We start from the raw sequence: 27,309 nt of genomic DNA, 5'->3' as shown, positions 1-27,309 counted from the left end.
CTCAGGGGATGTCCAGTTTCCACAAAACCATGAGTGGCATAAAGAAACCGAAGGTGACTTGTTCTTAAAAAGCGTGCCCCCAGTCTACAGCACGGGGAACAAACATCCAGGTCCACCATGACGTGATGGGAGCGCTGGTTTGTGCTGGCTGAGCACGCTGCCACGTAGCTCGCTGGGCAGGCAGTGGGATTTAAAGCAACTCCGAGAAGGGTTGGCAGAGCCTTGTAGATAAGTTACAAGTCCAGGCAACATCAATGTTCTTTTCTCATCCTCTTGACATGAGGATTTGTGTCTGAGGGCTTGATAAGACTTTTTTTTAATTATTTACCTAGTTCAGGAGGTACCCTAACTTCAGTGGAACAATAAGCTCCCGTAGCTCATCGGGCTCGTTCTGCCGTAGCTCAGCTCGCTCGGTTGCTTTCCAGGAAGGATGCGTGCCTTCGGACCGAAGAAGTCTTTGTAGAGCTGCGCGTTGTCCAACCCGACGCTTCTGCTTTCATTTTAAATGGCATGTTAATAATTTGAGGAATGATAACAGTGGTGGAGTGAAATCCGTGCTTTACTCCCCTCCCATGTCTGTTGTCAGCGATCGGGTTGTGTCTTCGGGGTGTTGGGAGAAGTTGTTAGAGGACGTATTAAGTATGCCATCTACTAATGGGGCAAATACCAGTAGGGAATCAGCGCTTAGAGTTCAAACAAGTGGTGAATGTCAAAGACTTCTAACGATGTTAATGTAATACCAAAATCTGCCGGTTTGCTCGAGTAATGTATTCTAAAGCTTAATAGGCCTCTGTTTACTCGAAACAGTGACCTTACATAAATAACCGAAGCAAGTTTCCAGCTCCAGAGCTCGTCCTTGGGGTTTCTTGCCAGTCATTTCAGTTTTGCAGTTCCATTTTCATATAATTAAAAATTCTTCTGTGCTGTCTGAAAGACATACGGCGCAGAAATTGGGGATCTGGTGAGCGCTGTCAAATGCACAAAGGAAATGCATTTGGAAAAAAAAAATTCTCCTCTAATCTGCTTAGCATTAAAGGTCACCTTGAGTCGGAGTGCATCGTTCCGGTGCTCCTTTCTCCTCCCTGGGCCTCGGGTGAAGGCAGAGCAGGGTTCAAGATCTCTGCCCTGCAACTGAGTGCTCTTTGCCTTTATCTGGAGCCTCAGAAATGCCTTGGTCAACGTGGAGGAAATTCACTTGGTCTCGGTACGCAGACTCCTGCAGCAGCGGTAGCAGACCACAGCTGTCAGCTCTAATGCAGTTTCCTATAAACTCTGCAAGCTAGCGTCGTGCTTTCTGTAATTAAAACTTCTAGATGGGTTTTACCTTGTCGGAAATTAAATCCGTAATTTGTTTCTTGGACTTCGTTTCTGGTTTGTTTTTCAAATTTTCCATTTGCATCAGCGCAGATATTTTCTTGATTTTTTTGTCTTGTTCAGCAGCTCAGGTGTCTTTAAGCTTTGACATTTGATGTTACCTGTTTGTATGTGTAACTTCCCAGCAGTTGGTCTATCCATTCTTCTCGAGGTGAGAAGAGTAAGGGTTGGGTTTTTTTTCTCAAAGTCAAATCTTCTGAAGAAATCTGGAGAGCAAATGCATCACTAACAGAATTTCTCAAAAGTGTATGTAATTGCTTTCCGCGTAGGGATAACGAAAGACGCCGCTAATGTGCTTTGTTTTGTTTTTTTTCTTACTTAGGTCATGATTTTCATTTTCTCGTGTCATTTTCTTGAAGAGAGGAAATGATTGTAGTGGAACTTCTTACAAGTAAGCCACAGATACGGAGTCTTCGTAGCTCAGAAACGTTCATAGAAGAGCAGATATAGCCCTTTTTTGTTTGTGTCCTAGCACCGCTCTGATTAAAAAGGGAAATAAAAATGACGACTTCGTCTATTAGGCGGCAGATGAAGAACATTGTGAACAATTACTCAGAGGCCGAAATAAAAGTTCGGGAAGCGACCTCAAATGACCCGTGGGGCCCCTCCAGCTCGCTGATGACTGAGATAGCAGATCTGACTTACAACGTTGTGGCCTTCTCTGAAATTATGAGCATGATCTGGAAGCGACTCAACGACCATGGCAAGAACTGGCGACACGTGTACAAGGCCCTTACGCTGTTAGATTACCTGATCAAAACTGGCTCGGAGAGAGTGGCACAGCAGTGTAAAGAGAATATTTTTGCTATCCAGACGTTGAAAGATTTCCAGTATATCGATCGCGATGGGAAAGACCAGGGCATCAACGTCAGGGAGAAATCCAAGCAGCTGGTGTCTCTGCTGAAGGATGACGAGCGACTCAAGACAGAGAGGGCCCAGGCCCTGAAGACCAAAGAACGCATGGCTCAGGTGGCCACCGGGGTGGGCAGCAACCAGATCACCTTCGGTCGAGGTTCCAGTCAGCCAAACCTCTCCACCAGCTACTCGGAGCAAGAATACGGGAAGTCTGGAGGCTCCCCGGCGTCCTACCATGGCTGTAAGTACAAGCAAACACACGCGAGATTTTCTTTTTCCCACCCTTTTTTCTTTCTTTCCCACTCTTTTGAGATATTTTGCGTTCTGATTTGCCATTAGAAGTGAGAGGAAATGGTGCCCTCCAGGACTGCAAGGGGCTTTTTGCAGTGGCTGCATCTTTGCAGGACTGCTCGGTGGTACGCGCTCTCTTGAAATGACTGGCTGCATGTTTGCTTTGGAGAGGATGTGAGCAGTGACGTAAATCAATTTAAAAAGCTCTTGTTTACTGTCAGTTCCCAGAGGTAGTATTGTTGAGCTGCTTTTGTGAACGTGTTCCAACGTTTGATGTGATACGTCCTCAATCTAGGAGGGAGACAGTTAATAATTTCTTTTTTGTTTCTAGTTTTAACAGGATTGCTTGAAAATTTTTTGTGTTGACATTTTTTTTTTTCTTAAAATATGATTGAAGAAGAAAATAGGAATACAGAGTAATTCCTGGATCATTTTGCTAGATACTTTATGTCGCCGCTCTCTCGTTTTAGGAAGAGTATTGGTAATTAACTTCCTTTGTTGCTTACTTAGCAGTTCTTAGACTAGTAACACTTGGAATATGTCAGTGATTAAATATTTACACAATCGGCATTCGGTGTGCAAATATCAGTACCGAATTCTGTATTTCATTCCAAAAAAAAAAAAGTACAGTGATGTGGGAAGAATGGATTCTTTATAGCAGTGCTTGGGGGAACTCCCTGTCATGTTAGGAGGAGGCCTGAGCTGGCACTAAATCCTTCTTAATATAAGTAATGATCTGATGAAAGCTGCTTTGGCTGAAATGTCAGTGGTTGTGGTCTAATTCTGAAGGAAAATCTTTTCTTTAACTGAATGCTTATAGTGTGTGGAGGACTGTAACAGAGCCAGTGTGGTGAATTGATTGAGCACCAGCTTTAAGAACCTCCAGTTTGTCATGTCCTGTATCCCAAAGCGCCTCTCAGATTATAAATATGTGAGCGGTGTCCGTACCCCTGTCATACGCCGATGGTTTTTGTGGAAGGCAGTAGGAAGCTAGCAGGATGAATCAAGCTAGCATGAAGAAAATCTCAGTGAAAATAAAAGCTAGAGAGAAAAGCAGGATTTTTATTTTTTTTCCCCCCAGAATGAAATGCTTTTAGGATGCGGGGTTTAAAAAAAAAGTGCGCGAAGGTTTCCAGGTATGAGAATTTGTCTGTTATTTTAACAGTGGATTAACAAACATTTTAGTTGTTTAATAACCATAGTTAGATTGATTCAATATGAATTTTTAATTTATAAGTAGATTTTTATCACTGCAATAACATTTTTTTTTCTTTTGAGGTCCGTAGGGCTCATTTGATTATCTTTAAAATTCCCTAATTAAGGAGATAGCTTGAAATATTGTTTTGTCATCAGCTGATGGACTGCAGTAATAGCCGCTGAAGCACGCCGAGCACACCTTTGGTTTGTTCCATACCGATTTCTTCACCAGCTCTTGCATTAATCGGTGCGTGCAACTGCTGTTTGTCGTGTTAAATGCTGCCAGAGGCCTCCAACTATTTCTCACAGCAAGGATTGAGCAACGCAGGGCGTGTTTCTGAGTCGTTATTCCTTGGACATTTTAGGAATTTTGATGGGGGACTAGATGTCAAGAAGCGAGTTTGGTCATCCTTTCAGTGCAGAGGGTTAGGTTACTAGGAATTCGCACTTGTGTATTGCTTTGCTGCCTATCTCTGTAGGATTGTTTCTGAGGTAATGATTTCTTAACCTTTTTTTCCTTCCTCTTCCCCCTTAAGCACGTACCTAAGAAGCTTTAGAAATCTCAGGCTTTTCTTTTCTTCCTGTAGGTGGTTCTGCTGCTAGAGACTCGCCAGTATTTAATTGTCTATTAGCAAAAACACAGATGGTTGTTAATTGTTCAGACCTGTATCTTCTGAAATTTGAATACGTTTCTGGTACAGATGGTTTATTTGAGTGTAGCAAAGCAAACTAGCACCTTGCAAAAGGTGTGCAGAGCTTTGGCCTCTGTTGTAGGACGAGGAGTTTCGTCAAAATCCAGCCATTTAATCCCTTACATAAATGTAGGGTTTTCTTACACCTTTTAATGGAAAAGTTGCTTTTCAGAAGTTAGACGTTGTATCCATCATGATTTCTTTTATTCTACAGCGATATCCTTGTTTTGTGCTGAAGACGTGGGCTCAGCAGGCTAGGTAGAAGGAATTACGTTATGGTTGGTTCCTGGGAAATCCTCTCCTTGCTGCAATTTCAGATGCAGTTGTTGGACTGCGTGTTCTGGTAGAATTGTCTTCCGTTCCTCTGTGCTGTCGGAGAGGAGATCAGAGGCATCTAGATTTAATTATAAAACCTTTTGCAGTCTATGGGATGAGATTTGCTTCTAAGAAAACTCAGTCTCCTGCTAAAAAGCATTTAGCATGTTCTGTTAGCATTTGAATGTAAATAAAGTTGGGGAGAGCGTAACAACCTTTCCACCAACAAAGGTAAATGAAACGTTTCGTCTCTGTGCTTTGGTATGAGCAGACTTTACTTTTGTTTCTTGTTAGACACAATGGATGGGGATTGCAGACTTCGAGAATTCGTAGCTGAATGCACTCCCCTTATTTGAAGAGATTGTTTGTGGCTACAAAACCTCCTAATTTTTTTTTTAGTACTGTCTTGCAGGAGGAAAAAAAAAATCAGAGCTGTCTGCACGTGCTTAATAGCTTGTCCAGGACAGATCACGATGGGAACAAGTAACTTCTAGTGGATAAGGTGTCAGATTTGAGCGAGGGATCTCTTCCCCCCGTCAGTTACTAAATGAGCAGTATTAGATAAGTCTGTGGACCACTTTTTGTTCACTTTCTTCAAAAATACTGAAACAGCTGCAGTGTACAGCATTGGCTGTAAATATTGCAGTGCTGTAGCAGCTGTGCTTCTCCAGCATATGTGTAGGCTTGTATCTACAGTGCATATATGATTGTTTTTGTATTTGATGTTGAGCTAGAGGGTTTTGTCTTGGTAGGGTTGCTTGTCTTTGTATTCCAAATGATCCTTTCTGGAAAAATAAAAGCAGCACTGATAGCCTGTATAGTACGAGAGAATTCAAGATGGAAAAAGGTCTCGAGCGATTACCATCGGCCCATACTCCACTGATGAAAAGGGATATTTTCCCTGCAAATATTTTCATCTCACCTCTAACAATCCTGTGGAAAGTGAAATGGCGAAGCATGAGAGTTTTTAATAAAATCCTTCCCCCCAAAGCTTCATCTTAACGACTGTGTTGGCCCTGAAGATCTCTGTGCTGTAAAGCTTGTGTGATTCTGGGAATACATTATGGCATGTGATCATTACTGACTATTGATGTTGTCATTTGCAAAAATATTAGTATGTTTTTGCTATCGTAGTCTTACGATCTGTAAATGGAAGCCAAGAGAGATACCGCACAGATAAAAGCAAAAAGGCTTCCTCCTCCCAACCTCATCTTGGCAGCACTTTGTGACGTGCTGGGGACTGTTGGCTGTCTTCTGGCCCTAAGCTAGGGGCAATTAATGCTCAGGTTAAGAGCTATTAAATATCCCATGACAAAATTTGTTGAAGTTATGTAGATTATTTTGGAAAACGTGTAAACCGTATGGAGTTTCCTTTCAAGTTAAAGGAATATATTTGTGTGGTGCTGAAACTAACTTCGCTGGGGAGGGGAAGGAACATAAGGTCAATATTTGAAATGTTTGGGAGCAGTAGTGCCCCACCTCTGATCTGGCTTTGTGTCTAAATATTGTCTTTATACTCAACATTAGTCACCCAGGTTGGAAAACTGCAGCCTCTTGTCTCCAGCCCTCTTCCACCCGTGGCTGCAGCGATCACTTAAATAGGATTCAGCTTCCTAATATAGAGCCCTAAGTCTGCGCCGCGAGGCTGCGGCAGACCTGGGAGCACCTCCGTTAGATCTGCTGCTCTTGACCAAGTCCTCCAGTTAGTAACTCCTGCTTTGTGAGGGTTTTTCGGCAGAAGCTCACTGCCAAGGCGCTGGGGTCAGCAGCGTGGCAGGAGCGTCGCCTGTGGTCAGTCACATCTGTGGGGCGGTCGTTTGGGGTACTGGGCTCGAGCACCTGCAGCAGCCCCTAGACATGAGCACCTGGACTCGGATCACCCCGTCTTTCTCGAGCATCCTTGGGTTGAGCTGCCTGTAAGAGACAGTTCCGGGGCCGCACGGGGAGCGGTGGAGGCTGCAGCAGCTCCTCGTGTCTGGGCTGCTTAGGGGAGGCAGCAAAATGTCAGCAAAGTCCTCTGCCAGGGGGAAGAGACTGACACAGTTCCTCAGCACCCCTTCCCCCAGAATGAGTTTGTGTGGATGTGTTTAAACTTCGAAGGATCCCTGGAAACCGCTGGTCCTCTCCTTACACCGCTTTTGTGCTTGAAAACCCAAGTTTTAAAAGCCCTGCTCTTTCGAGAGGTTCTGTCCCGCTAGGCCCAGCCCAGGCCCAGCTGTGTTACTTCAGGCTGTGCTCATCCTCTCCTCAGGCCGTCTGCTGCTCTGGGTTTGGATTGCATCTAGAAATGCTGGCAGGGCAAGACGGGTGCGTGTTCTACTGTCCTGGTCTCCTTTACACGGACGTGGCAGCCGGAGCAAGGCACAGCTCGGTGTGATCCGATTTTCCAGGAGCGCCTTGCCCGGAGGTGGGCCGCTTGCCCGAGAAATGGGATTCGTTGTACAGACAGTTGATTTGATAAGAGGTTGCTTAAAGATGCACTGAGAGGGGCTTTTACGGATCTTGTGAAGTGCCAAGTCTGTTAACCTTGCATGTAAAGGTTTTGGGAGCAGTCTGAAGGGATGAGTTTTAGTATTTGTGGTGATGGTTCACATGAAGTTGACTCGTTTAAAAGCAGCTCTGTGAAGCATCAGCGAGTTTCTGTTCGCTCGACTGTTTCAGCTTTGTCTCCCTTTTTGTTTGGAGTGGAAAATAATTGAGAGGAGTTGGCAATGCAGGTGTGATGTTACAGAAAGCTCAGAGTGCTGGGTGGGCTCTTCGTTCTCTTGCAATCCGTTCGGCAGCTCTGCAGGTTGGGATCCACCTTTGGCCTTCCACCCGAGTCAGGGAATGTCTGGCGTAACGTGGAACAACCGATCTCGATGAGCTGCCTGGCTGATCTCTGAAGTTTGAGGTGTTGCAATAGGCTGGTAGACTCCTGTGTTTGCTGCCAGGTGTCACAACTTGATTTAATCCTCTCGTTGTACTTCAGTTTTCTTGGTGCTCTGAGTAAAGGTGGGAGGTGGCATTGGTGTAACCAGGCTCCGGTAGTTGGAATAAATTACCTGAATTTATTTAGATGAGTCTATTAAGATAAGCGTAGCGATCATCTGAGAGAAAAAATACTCCTCAACTTAAATAAGCCTTCAGGATCTGTTCGGTATTAAATGAAATGTAAAAGTGCTCTGTCTGCTTCAGTGCAACTGGAAATCATGCAGCAAGGCTGATCAGCTCCACCGCGACACATTGAGAGGTGCTGTTAATTCCCATCCTGTATAGGAAAGATCTCTCTGATTTCCAGTGGGAACCTGGAAATCCGCACAATTCCTTCTAGATCAGGTAGTTTGCACATGCTGGTTCATAATTTGAGAGCTAAGACTGCCTTTTGGAAAATAGCCCATCAATATTTGAATAAGCTTTCATTTGAAGACCAACGCGTGGGATCTCCGCTTGGATCCAGAGTGGGTTGCTCTTGGTTTCTAAGATCTTACCTTGGTGGTACTCTAATTTTTCAAGTCACACTTCGTTTTTCTCTACATTTTTTGGAAGGGCCAGTGGTGTGACGAAGCCGAACAAACGTGACTAAGAACGCCTCCTGCAGGTGGTAAAGCTGGGGCTTGCTTTCTGTGGCATCACTTGGTGTGGAGAGGCAACAGAAAACCCACAACCAACAAGCACAGGCTTCTAAATAAAATTACCCAGGCTCATTTTCATGCTGGGACCGACTTTGTCGTTAATGCAGGCAATGACTCTGCTTTTGAGCTGCGTACTGTATACATCCTTTAATTAACCGAACCTTTGGGCACCTCCAGAGGGCTTTTAATATAGCCGAAATACAGCAAATTACCAATAAATACGTACGAAAGACGTCATAGCCCGTGCTGGAGACAGATGGTGGAGCAGAATCCTGCCTCGGTGATTATCCGAGGTTGGAAATGACTTCCCTGTGCCGCTGCTCGAGCCGGGCGGGGAAGCAGCCCGGTGGCAGCCCCCGGCAGAAGCAGACGCCTCTGAGCAGCCTTGGGGGGAGCCCGGACCTCCAAATTCCCCAAGCAGCAACAAAGCGGGGCTTAGCAGGTCAGAATTGATCTATTGAGTCCCATCTTACATAAACATCTGAGTTAACTGTCATGTGCTGGGGGATAAGGGGTTCTTTGTGTGGCGGCGGTACTGTTACTAAGGCAATAACCTTTCTGCCAGATCCTCGCACCCAAAACGGTAACGTGGGACGTGGCTGCTGTCGAGGGGCAGTGACAGCACCGAGGGACTCGAGAGGTAGCCTTGCTGGATAAAACGTGCCAGATCACTACCAAGAACAGCATGCTGAACGTCCTTTAATCCTCTTTTCAAAAAAAAAAAACGGACTGTCTGCTAGTTAATGTAGGTGGCTTTACAACCACTGTGGAAGTTTTAATGTAAAACGGCAATGCTTTTATCGATGTTTTTTTAATGTGAGGCTCAAGGATGAATTTCAAACCGACAATTTTTGTCCTCCTTTTTTTTTTTTTTGCGTGAAGAACTCTAGAGTGCCACGTAGAGTTAATAAAACCAAATAGAATTGCTGAAAAGCCTGAAAGTGAAAAGAAACAAGCGGTGCCTGCGAGCCCCCTTATTGCCTGTGCTCAGCCCCTGGATGCTGGTCTCTGCTGGGAGCCAAGAGGTCACACAGCGCCCTGCCAAGCCAGGCAGCTGAGGACACACCAGGGAGGACAAGTGCAATGCTTTGAGTAGGTTGCAACCGCCCGTTCTTGCAGCTACCTGGCACAAAATGGTGTGTGCTGCTGCAGGCCGGAGCTGGGGAGCGCTTACAGCCCCTGGCCCTTCATGTGGGCTCAGGAGGGAAAACAAAGGGCTGAAGTTAAGGAATCCATCTCGCATACTTCTAAAGTCATTCTACCATCAGCTGCTTAGTTGTTTTGGAATTTAATTAATGTCAACGGAGATGAAAAACTCCTGTGTAAAAGGTCCAGGAAATCACCATCTCGCCCCAAGCTGCGGTTGAAGAAGCAGGACGCACCTTCCTCATCGCGCTCCAGTTGCCATCTGCTCTCAGGTGACCCTGGTGGTGTCCCTTTTGTGTGTCCAGCCTTGTTTCAAAACCAGTTACGAATCTGGCCTTCGGTAATTCCTGCTGGAAAGCTGCTGCTTGGAGGTGATCAGTTTGTATCTCAGTTTTATTCACAGTTATTTTTTATCATTAGTTCTTGTCCCTTTATCTTAAATAGCTTTTTTCATTCCATAGTATTTGCAAACCTGATGTATTTAGCATCTGTAATCTGCTCGATCTTCTTTTTGTGAAGATAAATGTATAAAATATTCGCTGCGCTCAGAAGGGAAGCATCTTCACATCCACTCTGTTTTCGAAATCACTTGTCGAGGGTTTGTATGACTGGAACTGCATTTGGTGTGTCAGATTAATTCTGAGTAATGCTTTGATGCACGGTGCTGCTGTCAGTGACAGCTGTAGGAAGCTAGTGGCAGTTACTGCCTGGGTTGGTACCAAACAAAGTTCTGTATACCTCTGTCACTTCCAGTCGATGCCCCCAATTGGAGAAGGTTGTCATCAAATCCTTTTCCTTTCCCCATAGCATCCCATTTCTCCTGTTCCCTTCTCAGCCATCAGCTTTTTATGTTCAGGCTCCTTCTAGTGAGACAGTGTTTCATAGCATCATCTTGGCATTTTCCGATAACCTGCATTTTGTTTGTTACAACATTTTTCCTAAGGTCGGCCTTAGAGCCAGTTGTTGAGAAACTGATGGTAAACTTCCTTGGCGATGGGCTTCTTTGCCTGTTTTGGTTCTTACATTGACCTGTTTCACAGCACCATCCCATTAAGCATCATGAAAAACTTTGGTGAATCCACACAGGTTAACTGTACTGCTTTTCCCTTTGATAGAAAAAGGTAGAGATTTCAGTTTTTCTGTTGTGTGTTACCGTTGGTAACCTCCTCTTGAGTTCTATCCTCTTCCCTCTTGAATTCGGTTTATTTTTGCATTTAAGAACATCCAAACTTTTTACAAACACTTTAAGGTCGTGCTATTCCCCACCGCCAGACGTCCTGTTCTCTGATGTCCTTTTTATTCCTCTAATCATCCAAATAATGTATTGGAGAGCCTGTCTGTGACTGCTGGAGCAAGAAGTACTCGTGAAGCAGGCTAAATGTAGATACTTCATATGAGAGAGAGTCCGAAAAAGTGATCGAATTGATGGACAAGTAACACCTCCCTACGCGTGAAGCAAGGAGCGAGTCTGGTTGGCCTGAAAGCTTTGGGACCAGCACAACGTGGATGAGTCTGGGTTTTGGTGATAAAGATGGCCCTGTAGGAACAGAAAGGGATGGGGTGGCACAGCGAGTGTAGGGTGGGAAGGAGCAGGCATGCCTCGTCGGCTGAAGCCAGCTTTGTGGATGAAAGAGGAACGGGCAGTTTTTATTTTATAGTGCCATTTTGGCCTAAAAGGTAGGGGGAGACAAGACTGGGAAGTGTTTGGAGAGTTAAAGTAGGGACTGAGAAAGTGTTTTTAAAATTACAATTTGGCAACCAAATTTCTATCTACCCAACCAACCTCTTAAAGAACTTGATTTCTTTGAGCTTGACGTTCTAGTTCAGAAATACGGTTCCTGTTTGTTAAATATTAACGTGTATTTTGCAAAACTGTAATTACCATTCCAGCCATTACATACAAACTTCCTTGTCCAGCAAGGTAGAATTTCAGTTTAAATAACCTGGGTGCTAGAGAATGACCCCAAAAGTTGTTTAATTACTCTGTAGCGATAATTAGAGCTGTCCCATTGGGATGGGAGTTTCTGTATGCTACTGCAGTGAAAACATCAGTGACAGATTATTTATGCATTGAGAAATTGTATATTTTAGCTGCCCAGCTTGATTGTTTTTCTGAGGGGCGGGGGGAGATTGCCAGCAGTTATTAGCTAACAGAGTCCTCATCCGAAGAAAGAGCAGCCAGCAACAAAAAATAAACAATGCCCCCAACATATATACCAATTTTTTTTTTTTTAGCAGAGAATGATAAAGTATTTTTGTGAATTTGGAGTCTGAATAGCTGGTTTGTTTGTCTCTGAGCCTGCTTAGCAGTTAAGAATAGTTCTTTATCTGTCCCGTTTAAGACTGTATTATTTTGCAGAAAAGTGGGTGGTGTCCAGTTTTACCCTGGCATTGGCCAGCTCCCAGCAAATTCTTACTGACATTAGATGTAAGAAATACTGACAAACGTTTAAGTGATTAATTGTGAGCTTCAAGTCAGCGACCTGTCTCCCCGAAGCTCTGCCGAGGCAGGGTCCGCAGCCTTCGTCGGGGCCGGCTTGTTGGCATGTCGTGATACTACAAAAAGCCTTTGTTTCCCGGAAACATTTCTCCTTTAAAGCAAGCGGAGCGCCTTGCAAATTTCTCCCTTCTAAATTTCTCTGGCTCGCTGCCCTGGGCCGAGAGCTGGAGGTTCAGCTCTTGGAAGGAGCTTTACCCCGACGGCTCAGGGCATGGCCGCCGGCCCTGTGCCCCCCGGGGCACTCACTGCTGCCTTCAGGACCTTGGGCCTGGCACGGGGAGGCATCAGACCTCTTCTCCCTTTTTGTTAGATACCATTTATAATCTGCTGGTTTGTCTCCGACAGCTACGTCCCCTCGAGTTTCCTCCGAGCTGGAGCAGGCCCGGCCTCAGACGAGCGGAGAAGAAGAGCTCCAGCTGCAGCTGGCGCTGGCGATGAGCCGGGAGGTGGCGGAGCAGGTCAGTGCCCGTGTAGGTTTTCCAACCTGTCCAATTTCCTAGCCGGGGCTCTGTCTGCTCTTTGCAATGTTAGCTTGGCTTCGCTCCAGGTGGAGATGGCGGGGGGGAGAGGCCATTCTGGGAGATGTTGCTTTCTTATTTTTAAATCTCTTTTTAAAGTAGCTATGGGCTTCCTGCTGTTGAGACTAGTGGGAGATGACAGTCGCTTTGCGAGAAGACTGTTGTGTGGGAGGATGTTAATCATCACGCTACTGAAGGTGCTTTCTGTTAGGAAGAACTGGAAACATGACTAGTCCTGAAAGCCTTCGTTAATGGGGCCAGCATATGAAATGTCACTGAATTCTGAATGTAATGAAATTTTGAGTGATTGGCCCATTTGGAGAGCTTGTCTGGAACACAAGGGTGATCTAACACAAAGTGCTTCAAGATCTAAGGAACCTTTTTTGAAATAATGTAGCTCCTAAACCATCACTTTGGGTATGTTACTGTGTTAATTCTTAAGGGGTTCATTCTGAATTGGGAGTAAATGCTGTAATTGTGGATAAAGTTTACTGCACGTTAATATAACATATAACAAAGTTGTTGAATCTTAGCTGGGAGTGAGAATTCAAGTCAGCCATGCTGAGTGTCCATAATATTTTTAAACCCTTCCTGGGACGAGTGTAGCATACCGCTGTACGTTACAGATTAGAATCTCTGTGCTTTGAAAGGGCAACTGTCACCCAGTAAACTTTGTCGTTATTAAGCAATAAAGTTAAAGAAAATAAGTATCAGAATATATCAGCTGAAATAGCTTACAAATTGCAAGGGAGATGCCAGTTGGGGAATTAGTCAACTTCTGAAAGACCTGGTGCAAGCAAAATATTTACAGTAGTCAAATCTACCACAAATACAGTAGTTGACAGATGTTAAAACCTACAAAATATGCATGGAGTTAGCCAAGTTAATTCATTTAGATTTCTTCATAGATGCAACAGTTGCCTTAGATGCGGAGGGAAGCTGACAAAAGCCAGGAAAGGCAGAGTTTAAATCACTAAGTCCGTCAGTGCTATTTGACTGCACAAAACCCACGATAATTTAAAGATGGAATATTTACTTTGTCTTTAAATTCAGTGGGGTTTCTGACGTTGTAAGTGAATGGTTGGAAATGACGTTTTGTGTATAGCTGTCCCATTAGGAGTAAAACAACAGGAGGGGAAATTTCAGTCGGCAAAATGGATGTTGTAAGGATTGCTCTGCTAGCCTGCTGTTACGGGGTCGGCTTGCTGCTGACCTCTGTCTGAGCGAGGTGAGAATCCCAGGAGGAATTTGTTCTCCCGTTGCGTTAAGTACAAGTCACAGCAAATAATCCCGGCCATCCCGCCACGCCTGCCGGCGGTGCTGCTCGGTGCTGCTCGGGCTTCCCCTGGCAGCGTCCTGCGGGGCTGGACACCTGAGGGAGCAGGCAGCACAGTCTAGGCTCGTGGTCTATATCAACAGTGTTGATTTCCTTTGCAGGAGGAGCGCCTCAGACGCGGAGATGATCTGAGATTACAGATGGCTCTGGAGGAGAGTCGCAGAGACACAATTAAAATTCCCAAAAAGAAGGAGGTAGTGCCTTCAACTAAGAAATTCCCGGTTACGCTGCCAAAAGCTGAAATACAGTAACACGAACTAGCTTAATTCTGAGCTCTTTTATGCTTTTGGGATTGCTTTGTTGTATAGCTTAAAGCTTCTTCCATGTGGGTTAAATTTCAAAGTACTAGTCGATGCAGGTGTGTAAAAGGAAAAAAAAATGCTTCTTCACTCTCATGGGTTTGTACTTCAGATCAGTAATGCTCTTGATTAAAGCTCAGATTGTTCCTGCCCTCAGCATACAACTCTCTTGGACCTAATGGATGCCCTGCCCTCATCGGCACCGGCCCCACAGAAAACAGAGCCTTGGGGACCTCCTGCTGTTGCAAACCAAACAGATCCCTGGGGAGGATCCACAGCTGCAGCTACTGCCTCTGACCCATGGCAATCATTTGGTAAGATTAAACTCTGCCAGAAGGGAATGCTTATCTTAAAAGGGCTTGCTTTTTAACGTTGAGCTTTTCCAGGTTTCTCAATAGCAGTGCACAATGTCACGCTTGATAACAACAGTGTATTAGTCCCGTTTGGTTGTTTCCTGTGCTCCAGAATTAACATTCCCTTAACATTTTCAAGCAGAAACAAATGGAAGTTGTGATCCTTTCCTGCTTTTTAAGCAGCTGAGATTTTGTGTGTGCGTTTTGAATCTTAAGAACGAGGAGTAGAGTGAAGCTTCTGTCTTCTCCTAATGCAGCAAAAACAACTTGTCTCATCCTGGGGGGATGCTCCTGCTTTGACTGCTAGCTGTGTCCAGTGTCATGGGCTTAGACTCTTGCCAATATTTAATTAATGTAGTACCCGAGCAGGATGCTGTGGTTAGGAAGGCTGTAGCTCTGAATTGCCGTGCCTTGCTCCTAGCGAGAAGGGATGTGTATGCCATCAGAATGAGAAGGATGAAATTGCTTAGATGGAGATTTTTTTTTTTATCCTAAACAAAAATTGAAGTTACTACTTTAAGTAGTCTCAGCGTTTCGTAAGCTTTTGTTGCCAAATTCATGGAATTTCTTTCTGAAGTCAAAGATCCAGTGCTTCACTTGTTAAAGGGTAATAATTCCAGCTTTTTGCATGATTATTTTTGTACGTGCTCGTTTTACCACCTGTGCAGTGTGCTGTTTTGTAGGCTAGCCAGAATCTGCCCAAGGGTTTACTCCTTTGCTTCAGAAGGCTGATGGCTCCTCACGGTAGATGTTAAACTCTCTGTGCCTGTGGAATCAGCATTAGATCTATTTTTTGTTGGCTTTACATTTTGTTTGTATTATTTTTGAGGATTCAGCATGTTCTGTGCAGGGGGCCCTTTCTTCCTGAAGACCAGCAGCTTAGTTCTGTCAGTTTTGCTGCTGGCTGGTGTTTCTAGGATGACCTCTGCTGTAATGTGCTGCAGAGTTGTCTCATTAGGAGTCAGCGTGCTACCCTCTGGAAACCTGATGACAATTTTGAAGTTTAATACTAAAGCGCATTGTTATTTTTATTTGTTTTTTTCCTTGTGGTGGCATTAAAAGTGCCTACTTAGCTACTGGGACAACTGTGGATCATTGTTTAACTGTAACCTGTGACTTTTTTTGGTGATAAACTGCAAGAACAAAATTAGAACAATTCAAAGGTTTGGGCCCTAATGCAATGGAGATTCAATGTACTTTTCCCTGGTTAAAAAGCAAACAAAAGCCACCTCCTTCAAGTCTTGTGCTCGATATATCATCCACTGACAAGCTTTTCCTTGCATCAGTTGCAGCTGTAGCGTTTCCTCCCAGTGGCTCCAAACTTTATTAATGCCATATAACAACCCCTTGTTCCAGCTTGCTGGTTACTTGGCTCCCAAGGGTAGGCTTGAAGATGTGAGATTTATGAATTTGACTGCTACTAAAAGAGTGACTCATTAAACTGTAATTCTCAAATCCTGCTCATGCTTTGGCATTTCAGGAGAGATAATGGAAGCTAAGGGAAGGTATCTTCCTGAGTGCTCTAATTTTGTGAGCTCTCTTTATTAAAGAAAAGACTTTTTTGAAAGCTTCCGTTTATGGGAAGCTCTGTCATTAGCATTTCTTGTGTGGCGTTGCTTGTAACTCAGCACTAAGGACAGATAAAGGGAATCTTAAGTACCCGAGTGGGAATGGCTGGATTTATTTGGAGCATTTCAGCATTTCCTGGTCTGAAGCTGCAGCAAGACCATGCCACCTGTTGATGAAACAAAGGCCAACATTGCAAATGGGAAGCTGTGCCAGTGTGTGTAGTGTTTTTCAAGAATATTGGGACGCCAAGGGGTTTTGTGTGTACCTTTAAAAAAATAGAACACTGCTCAGTTGTAATTTGAAGCCCACAAAGTGGTTAAAGGTTTTAGTTGTTCACTGCGTGGGTAATTCTGTTCTATTGTTGCGTATACTGTCTGATTTGATCACCTAAGAATGGCACAAGAAGTGCATTTAAAGTATTAGCTTTGCATTCCCATGTTTCAGTGGCCGGGGAGGGGCAATGGGGATGGACAGCATTGGGAACAAAGCCCCAGTGATGCCTTCCAGCAGCTCCCTGGCCCGCTAGAGATGTGAAATGTGATTTGCTTCGGTGGTTCTGGGGTTTGATAAGCCCAAATAGCGTCATGTAGTGAAAGATGAGGTCACCTAAACTGAAGAGCAATAAATTATTAGGTTTAAAAGGAAGAGTAAAAGGAAATAGGCAGGAAATTACATGTAGTGAGGCAAGTATTTCCCCCCCCCCCCCTTCATTCTACCCTTACTGCCTTAATTTTTCATTTTACACAAGGAAGCACTAAGCTTGTGCAGGGTCTGTTCACTTACAGACACTTTGGTGATCTCAATTTGTCCAAGTGAAAAGTTAGAACCTTCAAATAAAAATGGGCGTCCTGAACATACAGGCATTGGGTTAAAAAAAATATATGTTGAAAGGGATATCATTGGACATCTTAAATTTATGTCAGGAGACATGCTTACAAATGAGGGTTTAAAAAAAAAATACAACCAGCTAGGGAATCTGACTTTATAAAATAACGTTACGGTGGAAAAGAATTGGAAAATTGTTCTTTTTCTGTATCTTGCAGATTCCTTTGTCTAAGTCCTAATGCTGTATATTTCATATGTTTTACATAAAGGCTTTTTAGACACCTTCTGTGAGTTCATAAGTATACCATACCCTGTGACACCTTAGGTCAGGTACCATTAAGTCATTGGCAAGGTCTGTAGTGAAACCGTATTTATTTTCACGTTGGAACTGCTGATTTTTTTAAGTTCAGTTTCAAATGGGAGCTTAGTATTATTCATCTGTCTTCCACAGAATTTAGTTGTTCTTGTTTTTCTGCACGTATAACATAAATGCTGAGACTTTATCAGTGTTCCTAATACTGAACTGCTTCACCTTTTTATGTTTAGTGTTAATAGGCGGTAATGGCTCATAACAGAGCTTCACCTCCTGTGAAAGCTTTCCAAAGTGAAACTGTACTGACTTGTGTTCCTGCTGGCTCTTCTTGCAGGTGCCAAACCAGCTGCTTCCGTTGACCCTTGGGCAGCACCAGCAGGATCTGCAACTCAGTCTCTGTCCAAAAATGTTGACCCTTGGGCTCCTGCTCAGCCATCTTCTACTGCAGCAAAATCTTCTGTGGATCCCTGGGGACCAGCACCCGCAAACAAACCTCTCTCTACATCTGGTGAGAAATCGTCTCATTCCATATCCATTTTATTTGAGTAATTTAAGGTGAAATTGGAATATTTCTTTTTCATTGCTTGGTTAAAAGAAATGTTCTGGACAATTAGCAGAATTGGTCAGTTAAGATAAATGGGAGTTGCAATAGCTAGCAGCAAGAAGAACTTAATGTGTGATTACTCAGAGTTCTGAATTTGTGCTGTTCCTTTCTTTGTGCTCTCTCTCTTCTACATTCTTCTATTAGTATGTGTGGATGCATGCCGAGCTCTTACGGCTGCTGCTGCTCTTGCATTTTTAACTGAGTTTTGTTTTTAATTAGACGAGGACTTAATTTCTGGAAATGAATGTTGCTATAATTTTACCTTTCATCATGATAAATAGCTGTGCAGATGGATGCCTCTGCAGACATAGATTGACAGGTTATGCAGCCCCACATTCTGAGGAGATTTTAGAGGTCCAAATAAAGGTTTGTTACTTCAAATTGAGGGTATCGAACCTATCCCTAAACTTGAGTGTAGCAAGATGCAGAAGATGCTGATGTGATTGTCTATTCATCCTCTGTAACTAATGCAGCCTTAGTACCTGGCATTTTCATATTGGCACCACAGTTAAATGCATCCTAAATGCATTTTCTGCCGGTCATTCATCACAGTGTGTAATAAACAAAGGAGTCACAAAGTGGGTACTGCAAGCTGTTGTCTAATCTACTTTTCTCTGAGCGAAGAGCAATAACTGGGTTGTTCTGAGAAGGGTTGTTAAGCTATGGTGGTCTTTGTTCTTGATAGGTATTATTATTACACAGAATCTTCACTCATTCTCTTCTTTTTTATGGAGCTAAGTCTGTATCTTTGCTGGCTTGGAATGTGTTGAAGGTTAAAACTAAATTAGAAAAAAAAAGGCATTTCTGTGCATACAAAAATACAACTTCAAAGCTTTTCAATATTGTGATTACTGTTCATGTAGGTGTGGTTTTTCTTCCTCCATTTTGAGGCGAGGGTGTGTCCACGTTTTCAAAATGTTTTGTTTTCATTCGTTGCAAGCTATGGCCAAGTTTTGGGTTTTCAGCCAGCAGAGCCTTCCCATCTCTACATGGAGTAGATAACACTTTCTACTGCATTCCTATGCCTTTTAACTTAGGAAGTGTAAGTCAAATCTTAAGTTATAGTGATGCTACTTTAGAAGCATATTCAGACGAATACGGAGAACTCCATGGTTAAGGCTGTAAAATTGTTGCTGCTCTCTTTTTCCGCAGCAATGTATGCTGGCCTGGGCCTCTCTCTAGTGCAGGCACTCAATAAAATCCCAGCATGCTGAGGTGTGCCTTACATTGTGATTTAAAAGCATGTCGCTATGAATCATTCAGCTAATGCTGTAAGGACAGTTCTGTGGCATTATCCTCGCTGCTGTGCAAGAGTAGGAGCTCTCAAGCTGATCTGAACTGCCCTCGTGGGACCTGACAGTGGCTTCCTGGTAACGTGCAGGGGTTAGGAATTGCTTTCAGTAGGATCAGGTGTGTGATGCAACCAAAGATCTGCTAATGACAGGGCTCTCTTGTTGTTTTGAACAGGAAGTACATCTTTTGACCTCTTCAGTAATTTGAATGGTACAGTTAAAGATGATTTTTCTGAATTTGACACACTTCGAACTTCCAAAAAGCCAGGTATGAATTGAATTTTTAGCACGTTTCTTTAAAAAGAAATCAAAACCACCACCACCAAATGTCTTCACAAAGGAAAAGGTTAAAGATGATGATAATGCAGCAATAAAAGCTTGTTGTTAACATTTTGGCCTGTGCATGAACTCATGGGGAACTGGCTTCTGGCGTTGTGAGCCACAGAATTTTACTCTGCAACCTTTTGCTGTGTTGACCCAGAAATTTATTTGACCTCTATTCGTGACATCCAGCATGTGTTTGGAGTATAGCTCATGCTTAGAGAGTCAAACAGAAAGATGTTGGCTGAATTTCTCAGGTATGTCAGTTCTAGTGTGTAACAATAGTAGGAAAATGTGAAAATAGACCTCTGTGAATGCTTTAACTTATTTTTTATTTGGTTGTTACTCACAAAACAAAACCTGACAGACCGTAACATATGAGTGCTTTGGTACTGTATACTTTCAGGACACTTCTGCCTGAAAGGTTGGTGACTAATTCAAAGCTGGGTAGGCTTCTTGAACACAAAATAGAAAATCTGGGTGGAATCTAGTTAGGGAGGGTGCAACAATGGTGCAGTGCAAGGGCAGAAGCCAAGGCTTTTGAATTTCTTTCTCTTGGAAACTCTTAGTCGGTTGCAAGAATATTAACCAACGCAAATCCGGTGGTGCCTTCTGAAGAGCTCTGCAGCTCTTACTGTAGCTTCTTGATACTCTCTTCTAAGGAATATCTGAGGTGTATGCTTGCATGTGGAGGGTGTCTTGTGTACTGGGACATTGGAATGTGACTTATACAAACATTATATTTTAAAATATTTCCTTTGTCAGAGGTGTAGGGACTTCCTTTGCTTGATTATATAGATCAATGAGTTAAGTTTTGTTTTTCTCTTTGTGTTGTTACAGCTGAATCAGGTTCCACTTTGCCATCCCAGCATAGCGGTACCACAAGCCCTGATCTCTTTGATTCCCAGCACTCGAGCATGACATCAGGCAAACAAAGTGCAGCTCGGAAAACCCCCGAGTCTTTTCTGGGCCCCAATGCTGCTCTGGTGAACCTGGATTCACTGGTGTCTAAGCCACCGCAACCTGTCACTTCGCTGAATCCATTCTTAGCGCCAGGTCTGTTTCTGCACATTCCTTCATGTTTTTATTTTACCTTTCCCTTCCTATAGGAAAACTCTGCATTAACTCAATCCCATTTGATTTTACATTAGCCGGTTTTGGCTTGTTTTTCTGGATTACTTCAGCCAGCAGATCATGGCTGAGAGCAGGAGGGTGAGACAGCATGGTTTCTAGGCACGCTGCCGGACCTTGAAAGCCTAGAGTTTCTACTCGTGTTTGCAGCTGATCTGCTGGGGGAGCTTTGGTCAAGCAGTTTTCCTTCCACTTCTGCACTTGCTCGCTCAGAAGGATCTGGGTTAGAAGAAGGCTTTTGTTTATTAAAGATGATTGAACTAAAACTGGTTGATTGTCAGAACAGGTAAGGGGTGAACATGTGCTGCCAGAGAATCCCTTGGGAGGGTGTAATAGGTTCTTGTGGCAAGCGTGTAAGGAATAGCCCTTTCCCTTGTGCTACTGCAGGCAAATTAGCATCTCTGGCTCCAACCTGAGGTTCCAAATAGCAAACTCTGCAGTATATTTTAATGGGTTGCTGGTTAGGCTATCTTTAGGCTAGCATGATAACCCAGTTTTGATTGAAACACGCTCTCTTAGTGTGTTTGGGGAAAAAATAGACTGCCGCAGTTCTCCTGTAAATTGTCTCCTGTTGTAAACGAGCCTGTACTTAGAGTGGACTTAGGAGGTGGCGGTAAACATTTGGAAGATGTATGCGTCTTTAAAAGCTATTCATATGTACTGAAATTACCGTGTGACACCGGTCCAGTGAAATACTTCACAGTGATATTTCAGTATTTATTTTCTTCACTTTTCCAATTGGGGAAAAAAGAAAAGAGTTTAAACTCCTTGGGTAGGAAAAAGCAGTAACTGTGAAGAGCCTTGGCAGTGCTTAACCAGAGGAAATCTGTGTATCTGCCATTACCGGTTACTACAAAAAGTTTATAAGGGGTCACTGGGCCATCCAAATAGCACTATGCATATACGGCAAAAGGAATTTGTAGTGTTGGCAGCAGCCCAAAAAACCTCAAACGCTGGGAAAGTTATTCTCTGCTTTTTCTAGCACCGCTGTAATTCGGAAACAACTTGTTTACTTTATGAATTCTTGTCAAAGCTCAGTGCCAGAAACACGTACAGCTTCTAAATGGAGTTGACTGGAAGAGATCCTGAAGAAAACGCACGTATCTGCAGTAGCTAGATTGCAGTAAGGGAGTACGAATAGCCTTTTAAAGGGAAGTTTTTAGTAGTAGTAAAAAAGAATAAATCAGATGTTGTAGGTAGGCATGTTCCAGGTTATCAAATTTAGAACATGTCACTCCCATGACTGTCATCAAAAGTGGAAGCTGTTGGTCAGTAAACGGGTATTTTCTGGCGTTGATAGGTTAAAAGAAACGGACTGTAGTTGTGCACCAGTGCAGCCCCAGTCTGCTGAACGGCATCCACACAGGTTTCCCCACAGGGTGATTTGGGGTTGGGAGCATGTGGGGACGTACAGAAGGTGCTTTATTTGCTGGACAGGATGATTTCCAAAACCTCAACGTTTATGGAGGTGCGATCTCCTTCCCTCTTCCCCCTTCTCTCAAAACTAGGCGCAGCTACAGCACCAACTCCAATCAACCCCTTCCAAGTGAATCAGCCTCAGCCACTCACTCTAAATCAGATGAGAGCGAGTCCTGTGATGGGAACCAGCCCTTCTTTCAGTGCTGTGCCACCAATAAGCATGGAGCCAATACCTCTGTCTTCCATGGCCCCAGTGCCTGTGGGAATGGCACCGATACCAGCTATGGGCACTGTGGCTTCTCTAACAAGGATGGGCCAGGGGCTGAACGTGAGCATTGCAGGATCAATGACCCAACCTCTTCACAGTACAGGAATCCCGCCGTCAGCGTCCCAGTCTACAAATACAACTAACCCTTTTCTCCTATAAAGACCCAATTAAAGGAACTTTCTTTTCATAGTGTTTCCAGGCTGAAGTCTTTACAGCGAAATGAACGTGGCCTGTGTGGACTGAACGGTGTGTAAGAGACTTGGAAGTAGATTTGCAGTTTACAGTTATGATCTTTGAAGAGTTGTCTCTACTTACCAGTTAATCTAAATCTAGTCTTTGCTACAGATGGTACCTTACTTTGGCTTGTTGAGCATTATGTGAAATGTTCAGACTTTTCACCAAAGTTAGATTCTGCCCATTTTGTTACTTTGTTAATCATTTCAATACACTTTCTAGGGAGAACCTGCCATTTTAAACTCCGTTGGCTATTTTGTAGATGTCAGATGATGTGCTGGATCCTGAAATTACTATTTACCTGCATCTGTCACTTCCTATGCCCATATGATAGACCTGAGATTCAGAGTGCTAGTGAATGTTTTGCACATAACTATACACAGTTCTAGACTGTTGGTTCACCCATAGTCCTTACTCTTAGAGGAGAACGATTCGGAGGGCCCAGGTGGCTGGTTTTTATGCATTAAACATTGCAACGCAAAATCGCACTGCTTTCGTATCAGAGGTTTGACCGAGAAAGCAAGCTTGTCTCGAAAGGAAAAAGCAGACAAAAAAAAAACAACCCAAGAACATTCTCAAGTTGTCAAGTATAACGTGTGCTGTTGTATGCAGTGTTGAATTTGTACACTACTCTAAGGACTCCTGAGGAACTCTCTGTGAGTGGCATGCTGCACTCGTGCTGAGTGAGTGTCCTGCTCTGTGCTTGTCCAGTACCAGCTTCGTTTGGAAGTTATCATGTGTATTTTGTTTTTATTTGACTTACAATGTGAGTTGAAAGAAAAAAGAAATACAGTGGGACAACTTTGAATTCAATTTCACCGGGGCAAGCTTTAAAACTAATTCAGGCTTAACCTTGCTATATGCAGTTACTCTTGTATACTTTTGCACATATTTTGTTTAGTACAGTTTCATATTTGAGTTTGCAGAGTTACCTGATAGTCCTTTTTTTGCTAATTTTTATAATGTGGTTCTTATTTAACTGTCTGGTTTTGATAGATTTATCAAGTCTGGCTGAAAAATTAAGATATTGGCAAATGTCATTTTTATGGTTTTAATGCCCTCTTATTTATGGTTTTAGCTCTTTGTTTCTGTAAAGAGAGTTTAAAAGGGAAGATTAACACTAAAATATTTTACTTTTAAATGAAGTATTCATAATGCAAATCAAAACAAATTCTCGTGACTAATTATTTTTAGATGAATTGAATTTGAACATAACGTGATTTAAGACTACATTAAAAAGAAAAAACACTAAAGTCGCCTTTCCCTTGATTTGTTCCCGTTTTCCGATTACCAGAACGGACAGATGTTTAGCCTTTTTGAAGATCGGAAGAGAGGCTATTTTTTCTTGTAATACTTCTTGAGATGTTAAGAATCCTAACGTACAAACGTGACTCATTAATTTTATCGACTAATATTTCTTAATGAAAGGTGCACTCCATCTTAATAACCGGTTCCATTTACAGTTATTAATTGTAAGCTGAACTATACATTTTTAACTTGCATGTCTGGACTCATCGGCACTAAACCACGCTCAGGTTTCAGCCAGTGCTACTGGCGCAAACCTGGCCTTCTCAGAGACGGCAGCGTTTCTGAGCTCTGCTTTCACAAACGTGCGCGGAGTACGCGGAAAGGGATGTCCCAGCGCTTGCTACTGCCTCGAGGGCATCTCTGAATGAACTGATGCATCTTGGTGGCCTTTCCCTAATAAGAAGGAGAGAAAAAAAAAAAAAAAAAAGGAAAAAAAAAAGCTGAAAGAAATTGCCAGAGTTCTGTGTCTTGGTGTAATGATGCTGTGTGGGACTGTGCCAGTCTAGGGCCGTGTGCCGCAGGAGGGAAGGGCTGGCTAACACGAAAGGGACTGGGTTGTATCTTCTGGTGGGTAGGGGAGGCTGAACGACTATCAAATCTAGGGTACAATCACAGATTTTAGCTGTGTAGGTCAGTGTAGCTCTATTAGTATATGGAATGCTAAATGTGTGGATGTTTCTATGCAGATTGTTCTATCCTCTTGATACTATTGAATTGCAAGTAGGATTCAGAATATTCATCTGCTTTTGTTTTTATATAGGAGGAAAAAGAATTACTGTCCACACCCAGTATGTCTTTTAAAAAAAAAGAAAACAAAAAACCATTCATGTTGCCTTTCAGAAGAAGGAAAAAATACTTTACTTTTTTGTTGTTGTTGAAGTTATTGAGAAGTGTAGACCAGGAAGGGTGTGATTCTTGCAGATGGGGGGGGAAAAGTGCTTTCCAATTGATCTGTGGCAAGATTTATCCTGTATTATTTTTCCAATTTAATTTTATCAACAGTGGAATTGAGGTCACTCAATGTTTTTTCCCTTAGTCACTTGAATGCATTTGCAACAGTGAGATGGGGCATTATCTATTCAGCCAAGCAGTTCTAATCACATCCTCTTGTCAAACACTCGGTAACTGTTTTCCAAGGCATGATGGGGTTGATAGTAAGCATTTAAAATTATCAAGTCGTCTCTAGCTCAGAGTAATGATCTGTCACCATGAATTGGTAAAAATGCGATGGTCTGGTAGGGAGCCCTGGCTTAATGAAACTGCTGACTGGCAAATTGTTGCTTTTACCAAGCCACTTCTGTAGGAGCTGTATTATTCCTTTCACGTTACGTAGAGAGATGTGTATCGCACCATAAACCATGGCAAGACACCGAACGGCGATCAGCCCGGGCTGCGGCGCTGCAAAGCGTTAGGCTGAGGACTCCAGCCGTGCCGACCTTCCCAGCCCGACGTGGGCGTTGTAGGGCAGGAGAACGAGCGGCTGCGTGGGTAAATCCGCTCGGCTGGAGCCGTGCCCGTACCTCGCAGGTGCCGTGCAGGCGCGGGGTGCTGTACCGGTGACGCTGCGGGGCGGCTTCTGCCCTAGCCAGGTGAAGCTTCAGCTGTGCCCAGAATGGTAACTCTATTTCACGGCGATTTAACTGCTATCCGGAATAATTCTCCCCCCTCCCCGCCCTCCCACCTCTTCTTGCATGGGGGATGTATGCGTATCCGCTCGCGTCTGCTCTGGCGTATTTCTCCAGATGCGTTTCCCTCTTCCCCTTCTTTTCTCACTTGCAGATATTAAAAGTGCTTTTGATTTTTAAAAATGTTAGTATCCCAAAATAGCCTTACTGGTCAAATTGACCAAAGATAAAGTGTTAATTATTTTGTAAAAAATAAAAATAAACAAAGATATCTTGGCATAATTTTAAACCCAAAATAAGCTCAGTTATTTATTCAGTTTTATACTATATAGAAACTAAACTACATTGAGGGGACAGGGAAGGAAAACCATGGTGGGTTGTGGTGTTTACAGTCTTTTTGAAGTCCCGTAGCTGAGACAACTATTGTTATCCATCTTCCCTTTTGCTGTTACAGTTTCTAATGTGTACTGTATGTATTAATATTGCACAAATTGTGGAGAAATATATGGTTTATTTTTCACAGCAGAATCTCACAAGACTCGCTTCCTTTACAAGTGTTACAATTTAAATATTTACCAAACTGTTTTCATAATACTGGGAGCCGGCTGCTTTTTATGAATTTGTGCTGACTATTGACATTATTTACTGTATAAATAATTTATCATTTGTACTATTGTATCATAATGTCTGTATCTTTGTGTCATTTTTCCCGAGCGATGTCACAAATGTGATATTTAATAATGCCATCAGAACAGTGGAAAGACAAGGGGTTTGTAGGTGACTGGTCAGAATTAAAATTGTATTGCTTATATTCCAGACGTGTTGCTTTTTCGAGACTCTGCGTAGTGTTTATATCCTGTTCAAAACTGTTGCTCTCCTGCTTGATTTAGTTCTCAAGAAAGCTGATGGATTGGTTGAGATTATTAAGGTTTGTGCTAAAAGTCCTAGGCTCTAGGAGAAATCTAACAGTTATTGAGAGTAATGCTTCTTGTACGTTGTCAATGTGATTTCTTCGATGAGTTCATCACTTTCCTGGGGCAGGCCTGCTCTTGCTATGAGAAAGAAGGGTTTCTTATAGATCACTTAAATCAGAATCAGTTGAGACCTTACTAACTCAATAAAAATGAAGACTTGTGTTGCAGGTGGCTGAATTGCTTCTTTAAACCACGTTATCGTTCAAACAGCGTTTTTGGAGGGATGATCGACTACCTTTTTCTGCAGAGGCTTCAGTATTTATGTCAAGACGGAATCTGGGGAGCACTTGACTTTTAAAGCCAGGCAGTCGTGGAATAAGGGTTGGGGGAAATGTGGCAAAACTGACTTTTGGACTCCTCGCTTCCTGTTGTTGCAGTCGTTGCCGTACCACTCCTGCAGCCTTGGCTTTGCCCCATCGATCGAAGTGGCCTTGCAGGTTGGGTAGCAGCGAGCCTGCCTCCAGCTGGGAGTTGATTTCGGCTTCTCATTCAGGCTGGTTTAAATGGAAGGTACTTCATTAGCAGGCTATTTCAAGAGCTGCTTCTCCAGAGCCCCTCCAGGTTTCCTGTAGTTGCGGTTTGCTGCCAATCAGACTGATCAGTAATCAAACACTTAATTTCTAGCGCTGCGACTGCAGTGGTGCTAGAGACCTGATGATCGGAAAGGCGGGCATGGAAAAAAGCGTCAGTTCTGTCTTAACGATTTGATTTCAGATTTGTGGCACAGAGCTTGCTGTGGGCGTTCCACAAACCCACCGCTTCAGTAACGCTCCAGTTTCCCTGGAGAGCGAGTTCGCCTCCGGTCAGGTCTTTAATTCAGTTTGCTTCTGTGTCGGGGCATGAAAGGAAAAAAGAAAAACCTCTGTTGCCACAGATGACTGCCCAGACACCTCTTGTTTTTTGTACCTCTCGTTTTTACAGAAGGATGTTCTGTGA

General features: G+C 43.3%; 1 protein-coding gene across 3 annotated transcripts in view; it reads left to right on the top strand.

The window, feature by feature from the left end:
* The window catches only part of EPN2 (epsin 2), a 44,514-nt gene extending 17,974 nt beyond the window's left edge, over positions 1-26,540 (top strand). For 2 of the 3 annotated variants that reach the window (XM_083799423.1, XM_083799424.1), the window contains exons 2-9: positions 1,697-2,470; positions 12,330-12,454; positions 13,940-14,032; positions 14,295-14,451; positions 17,532-17,705; positions 19,269-19,361; positions 20,255-20,470; positions 22,054-26,540. In XM_083799423.1, the coding sequence (XP_083655549.1) occupies positions 1,876-2,470; positions 12,330-12,454; positions 13,940-14,032; positions 14,295-14,451; positions 17,532-17,705; positions 19,269-19,361; positions 20,255-20,470; positions 22,054-22,391 (1,791 nt within the window). In that variant the 5' untranslated portion in view covers positions 1,697-1,875 and the 3' untranslated portion in view covers positions 22,392-26,540. The remainder of the gene's footprint in view (positions 1-1,696; positions 2,471-12,329; positions 12,455-13,939; positions 14,033-14,294; positions 14,452-17,531; positions 17,706-19,268; positions 19,362-20,254; positions 20,471-22,053) is intronic. The other variant, XM_083799425.1, reaches the window with a different exon arrangement.
* Positions 26,541-27,309: the final 769 nt, after the last annotated feature.

Source organism: Anser anser, assembly GCF_964211835.1.
Source record: "Anser anser genome assembly, chromosome: 15".
NCBI lineage: Eukaryota > Metazoa > Chordata > Aves > Anseriformes > Anatidae > Anser > Anser anser.
This window is presented reverse-complemented; position numbering and strand designations above follow the sequence as displayed.